The following is a 6,994-nucleotide window of genomic DNA, read 5'->3' as shown; positions in this document are numbered from 1 at the left end:
CAGGAGTGAAGAGTTCCTTCACCTGCTTCTGTTGCTGCTACTGGCTCAGGGGCAGGAGATGAGACCGCTCTCCTTTTGTCAGGAAAGCTTCTAACTAAGGTGATGCCTTGAGCTCAGTCCTGGAGTTTTGCAGTTTCAAGCACTAGAAAGAGTTAAAGTATTTTCTCTTTGTAACTGCTTCTCCTTTAGGCCATAAAAGCTCTTTACCTTTCTTCTCTTTCCTTTTTTTTTTTTTTTTTAAACCTCCAAGCTCCCCTCAGCAGTTGCTACACCTTCAGATTGGGACATCCTCCCTCATTTGCAAACCTCAGCTGTGTCTGGGGGCAGGGCAGTGGAGCTGCCAGGAGCAGGCAGAAAAGCTTCCAAATAGAAGCACTGCATCAGACAGAAGGAAACAGGGGACAGAGCCATCTGGGAGGTGACGGATACCAGGAGGCTCCTGCCCAAGGGACGCTGAAGATCAAAGCTGACGTTTCCCTTTCCTTGGTAAATTCTGCACGGTTTGGCGCCTAATGCACATCTGAGAACAGGTATGATTGAGCTCAACTTGCCCTTATGTGAACAGCTTGTGGATTCGAGTCAATGTATTGGGGGCAGAGGGAACATCCAATTGGAAATCCAGTCACATGTGTCTCACAGCCATGTGGGCTGAGATGGGGATGGTTCCTCAGGCATTTGGAAGAGGCTTGGTTTTGGAATCCTGTGGATCTGATTGCTTCTTGGCATCTTCCCTTTCCCAATTATGTTTGGCTTTGTCTAGTAGTCAAATTACTTTGCAGTCCCTAAGCTGAACCAGAAAGCAGACAGAGGGGACAGAGAGGATACTGTCTAAAAGGAAGACTGGATGGTGGGGGAGGGAGGGTTCCAGCTAGATTTTGGAAACATTCACTAAACCACCCGCAATCCAAACTAAAGAAAGTGGCCACGTATTATACCTGGGCCCTTTGTTAAGCCCCAAAATTGAATGTAGCTTGCTTTTTTAGAATCTTGGTCGATTAAGACTATTATACCTCCTTTCCATTGTTTTGCTCCCTGAGTATACTTCAAAAAGACAAATGTTAGGTATTTTGGATTGATTTTATTTAAAGACATAGGACTTATAATAAATATAGGTTCTGGTTCAAAGATTTAGAAACTTTAAAACCTAGACCCAGGACTCTGTTTTCCATCGGTAAATAAATGCCTTGATAATGTGAATTTCGATCTGAATGTCTTAATTCCACCAGAGAGAAGCTGCAATTTTCCTTTTTTTAATTTAGGAAGGAAGCATATGCACAAAATGTGAGGCTTTAAACAAGCAAACATGCAGAAGAGCAAACCTCTACTCAAGAGCAGGGACTCGTTTTGCTAATGGCTTCATAGAATTCATTATTCCCATGAGAGTATATTCATGAATTATTAAGTAACTCAGCCACTTATTAAGCCAAGTTAGGAAAAAAAAAAAAACCCTAAAAGTTGAAGGGGCTTATATAGCAAGTGTAATGAGTAGAGTGTGTATATATTCAAACCATATTAAGGTTCAGACACTAGAAATGCAGTCTGGTCAACCTCTACCTTACCAAGTGGAAATTAATTGAGTTTTATGATTTAAAGGTTGATATATAAAAGAATAATAATATTTTAAGCCTTTATGGTGTAATGTCTGGAAAACTTCTTCCTATCCTCTCCTTTCAATGATGAAATGTCGGATGGTGAGATCAACTAACAACCAGCAATCTTGAGATTCAGCTACTATTTTAATAATACCTTTTTGGTAAATTGAAGTTATTGCCTGGAAAATTATTCAGCCATTAGATTCTCCATGAGGTAGTCCTGTATAGTGGTCAAGATTTCTGTTTCCTCTGTTTTCGAGTTGGTTTCTTCACCCCTTGAAGCACAAGATCATCTGTGAAATGGAAGTGATGGCACATATCTCAGTGTTTTCTCGAGGATTAAACAAGGTTTACGCACTAGAAAGCCTCCGTCGAGCAGCTAGAACACGAAAAGTGCTAAATGCACGGTTTTGTACATACACCTCACGCACACACCATACAATTTGCATTTTGTACCCTAGTACCTGAAAGCAGGAGGTCAAACACGGAGACTCCTGCTATGTGACAGCAGGTCTGATGACTCACCTAAGCAAGAGAAGATGGGCTTCAACAGATACTGACATTGATAACATGAGTCCACTCTGTCTTGTCTTATGTTACCAAAAAAAACCCCAAAAAACAGTCAAAAAATGATAGCCTTTTATTTTGGCGGGTGAGTAATCTAGTAGATGATTTAGCCTTCTCGGGTATATTATTAACCTTCATCAATTTTAATCTTATAAATGGTAAGACATTTCTACATCAACTTCCTGAGAATCCTACCCAAAATCTGTGGTTCAAGTTAGTCGTAATTAGGGTTTGAGACATTTTTACACTCTCTTGTATGAGACCTTGAAGGTGTTCACCGTGCATGCGTATCCTGGACTGGCAAAGCTGGGTCTGGGGCACCCTCTGCCACCAGCCGGCAGTATGTGCTTGGACAAGTCACAGCCAGCATCGCTGGGCTTCCATTTCCCTTGTGTAACCAGTGAGGCCACTGCACCCAGTGATACTGACGGTGGTTTCTTTCTGGCTCTGAGCGTTCTCATCCCAAGTTTCTCTTTTCTCCAACATCAGCACATAAACTAACTTTCAGGGCCACTTTCTTGATTTTCCAAACCAGCTGGCAAAAACTGAGTTTATAAGCTTTTAAAGAAGACAAAGATCACTCCCATGGCTGAAGTGATCGTCTCTAAAACAAACAATTTAGTTGTGCAGAATAGGAATCCCAAACAAACTTCCATAACTCTGAAGGGGAAAAATAATGTAAGTGAACTAGGAAGGAAAACACCACCACCAATATATACATACACACACGCACACACGCACACACACACCCCGCCCCAAGTGGTGGGATGAAATTAAGAGAAATTTATCCCATTAAATAGGAATCCTTCCCACCGAACCCAAGATCTATTTTTCAAGAAGTAAAACAGGTAGAACTACTTCCTCCCACCAAAACCAATTAAATATTTCATAAGCTAAATTATAACTGTGAATAATAAGCAAAATAATTAAGAGGGAAATAAATAAACATTTTTATCTTATAAAGACCTCTTTAATTCAGCAAAAAGTTCCCACCGAGAAAAAAAATAGAGCGAGCTAGGAGTATCAACTTTTTTCTTTTTTTTTTTCTTTTCTTCAGAAGAACTCAATAGTTTATCAAATAACTAAATGGTCATCATGCTTCAATGGGGCTCATTTTTAACAAGTCTAATTGAAAACCAGATTTCAACAGATCACACTCACATCCAAGCCGATGAATTTTCAGAAAGAATTTGTTTTCAAATACTGATGACCCTTGATGAGTTTTTCTCTTTTGAAATTTTCATCCCATTTGCCCCAACACAGCATTAAATAAATGAAGAAAAGTTAAAGAGGGAAACTATTTTCCCATTACTTCCTGCTTTTGTTTGGACTACCATTCACATTTGTCATAAAGTTGAGAAAGGGATTATGAAGTATAGAAATAACCCGCCCAGCTCCTTCCTAGATACCCAAACAATTTAACGCCAGCCACACTCAGGTCTTTCCAGTTCTTCCACACCCTCCCGGTGCCTCGGGCAGCCACCATCAGCCACCCTCCTGACAAGGCCACCCGTCTTGGGATACCCTCCTCAGAGCACCCATTTGGCCCCTGGGCTGGGGGAAGAATGAATGAATGAACGTTACTGACAATGAGTTGACTATAGAATATACACCAACGCAAGTGCAAGTTTAATGATAAAAATAAATAAGAAGGAGTTTTTTTCCTCTTAATTGTCTTACTCCTTTGGAGAACTGAAAATGGTAACATCTCTATTCTGATATTCTCCAGCCTCTTTCTCCTGCTGCTTATTTGGGTAATTACAATAGATTTTTCACTGGACAGTGATGTTCCCGTTAATCTGGGATAATAGAACCAGATCTTTAAACAGCATATGATGCATAAGGATAAAAAGAGGAAATACAGTAAATTTTTATCTTACTTACAGGTTGGCAAATATTTTCTGTGAAAGGGCAGTGTGTTTTTTCAGCTTTGCAGGTTGTATACATTCTCTGTTGCATAGTCTTATTTTTTTTTAAACTTGTAAGAATATAAAAATTGTTCTTACCCCATGAGCTGTACAAAAACAGACTATAGGTCATATCAGGCTGACAGGCAGTAGTTTGCCTGTCCTTGATCAAGTGATGTAAGTGGTGATTTTACTAGAGTAGATACAATCTTACTTAAAAATAGAAAAGAACTCTCTTTCCTCCTCACACGTAAAGCTAAAATTATCATTCAAATATATATTAAGCATCTTCTATGTGGCTGCTGCACCAGAGAATACAAAGATCACCATGAAGTTCCAGACCTCAAAAAAAAAAAAAAAAAAGAGAGACATAATTATGAAAGTAAACAAAAAATAAGGACAGCTGGCCTCAAGTGGCATTAATAGTTGTCTGAGGGCTCCAGGTCACTTCTTAAAGATGTCTATATGAGTAAGTCTTAAAGGATGTGATCAATGCTGCTGAATGCATATTGATTCCATCTTATTTTCCTTCCTCACAAATAAAACATTGATTTCTGCAGAGCAAGCATGTACCTAGTAAACAGCTATATGTTCCAGCCTCCCTTGTAGCTAAGGTTAGAGTGTGATATAATTCTGGCCAGTGAAATATATTTGGACGTTGCTGGATGGGGAAGTGTTTAAAAATGAGGTGGACTTAGCTACCACTTGATGTTTGCCCTTTTCCCTTCTTCCTCCCTGGAATGTAGACATAGTACTGGCGGTGGAGCAGTCATTTTGTAAACATGAGGCAACAGGTAGAAGGATAAAATCTACAGGTAGCCTGGGCTTCCCATGGTTCTGTGAAATCACGTAACCAGTACCGGATAGTCATTCTGGGAGTCCTTTTTACACAAGAAAAATGAACTCCTTGCTCATTTAAGCCTCTATTTGCCAGAATATCTGGATACAGATAGGCTGGATCACGAGAAAAGTCAGTGAAAGCTCATACCAAGCAGAGGTGGCAGAATGAGCTGAGGAACTAAAATTGGAAAGTATGGAGTTTGAACAATAGAAAATTTTTGGTTTGGCTGGAGCCTGTGTACTTGGCATCAGTTAACATAGCACAGGTATGATTGTTACACTTTCAATCTGCAGAGTATTTCCCTCCCTTAAAAAAATTCCAGTGCTTTTATGCAAACATAATTATAAAAGTGCATGTGTCATTGGTTCTGAACGTATTACCTAAAATTTCTGTGAGAAAAACAAGGAATTCTTTTCGCCTGGATCCTGACTCCACACGTTTATCTTGTTTACTTTTTAGTCACTGTGTTTCTGTTTACAGCACATGAAATACTCTCATCGGAACAAAGGTCCCAGCGTTGATAAGATAAACTGCGAACGTGAGCGAATAGCAGAACTCAGAGTCCATGTGAATCATTAAGAGGTCAGGTTTCGACCGGATCTGCCTGAGATTCCTTTTAACACTGATTTGTCATAGCAGGTGGCGGATAAGATTTAACCCCCCAAAGGACCAGCAACATGCACTGTGCCATCCAAAAGGCAGAAGCCTTGGATGGGGCTCATATGATGAGAATCCTCTGGCAGGATGGTGCAGAGTCTCTCTACCCCGCAGTATGGCTGAGGGACAACTGCCAGTGTCCTGATTGCTACCTGGATTCTGCAAAAGCACGGAAACTTCTTGTCGAAGCTCTCGATGTGAACATTGGTATTAAAGACTTGACATTTGACAGAAAAAAGGTAATTATCTCTAAATTCTCTCTCCCTTTTTACCAATTTAAATAGAGACTAGTCTCCAATCATTTAAATAATGATTTTTTTTTAATTTGATCATATATATATAAGCAGTTTGCATAGTGCTTGGTGCAAAGTAAGCGTGCTCACTACCTAGAAGCTTCTGCTGTTATTTTTAATTTTACTACTCACTTTGATAAAAATTACCATTGTTGCTCATTGTGTCTGCAGTGAGTGGCAGCCTTGAAGACACAGTTAAACTATTTCCATAATAAAAAGAATGCTTCTAGGCCTCAGTTTACTCATCTATAAAATAGGGATACTAACAAAATGTGTTTCTAAAGATGATGTGACGATTCAATGAGATATTATGAGTAAAAATGTTTAACATAGTGCCTGGCATATAGGGAACACTAAAAACCTTGTGCTAATTAATATTTTTTAAATCAAATTAGTGAGTAGAGGTGCAAAGCTTTTTCTGGGATTCTTAAAAGCGTAGCCCTCAAAACCACAAACTAGATGTGGCCACCACCATGTTTCAGTCCTCCAGATTTGCTGGGAGCATTATCAGAAGAGCCAGTGTGACCAGCAAGGTCAATCTCTCCCACTCCTGTCTTCATCTCCACTCAAGGGCTTTATTCCCGGGTTCACGGCTTGCTAGCTGTGGGACCTTAGAAATGTTATTTACTCTTCCTTTCCTCACCCCAAAAATGTGAATATTAGTAGTGCCTTCTCCCTTGAGTTGTAAGAGGACTGAGTTATGTTTATAGTACTTACTGTACTGCATACACTCAACTTGGTGTTATTCTTAATATTATATCTGCCTCACCATCATTGCTATTTCTGATACTCTCAGCAGGAATCTGAATTCATCTCTAGCTTCAAGTCATCACAGAAAGTTTGGAGACCACAGGTTTTAAGAATATAAAACAAGAACTTCAGATCTATCCTGGTTTTATTTCTTGTGTGATATTTAAGGGGTCTCAGACCTCAGTTGTATCTTCTTGGCTTTCAGTTTCCTTGTTTTCCAAAAGCTTATCCAATGCCTGTGGATACATAAATTAAAAAAAAAAAAAGGTACAATGGCTAATTGGATTTCCTGATTATCTTAAGTAACATTCAGAAACAGAGGAATAGCGGAGAACCAAAGTACATAGAATTAGAATATACAGACACGTGATATTTGCTTTCTGTGTT

The 6,994-nt window shown here is 39.4% G+C and overlaps 1 protein-coding gene across 3 annotated transcripts in view; it reads left to right on the top strand.

The window, feature by feature from the left end:
* Positions 1-373: 373 nt before the first annotated feature.
* Positions 374-6,994, top strand: part of BBOX1 (gamma-butyrobetaine hydroxylase 1) — a 54,983-nt gene continuing 48,362 nt past the window's right edge. Inside the window, exons 1-2 of one of the 3 annotated variants that reach the window (XM_010964750.3) lie at positions 374-530; positions 5,547-5,803. In XM_010964750.3, coding sequence (XP_010963052.2) covers positions 5,585-5,803 — 219 coding nt within the window. In that variant the 5' untranslated portion in view covers positions 374-530; positions 5,547-5,584. Of the gene's footprint in view, positions 531-5,459; positions 5,804-6,994 lie in introns of those variants that run through there. The other 2 variants (XM_045523887.2, XM_045523886.2) reach the window with 2 other exon arrangements.

This window comes from Camelus bactrianus, chromosome 10, assembly GCF_048773025.1.
Source record: "Camelus bactrianus isolate YW-2024 breed Bactrian camel chromosome 10, ASM4877302v1, whole genome shotgun sequence".
NCBI lineage: Eukaryota > Metazoa > Chordata > Mammalia > Artiodactyla > Camelidae > Camelus > Camelus bactrianus.
This window is presented reverse-complemented; position numbering and strand designations above follow the sequence as displayed.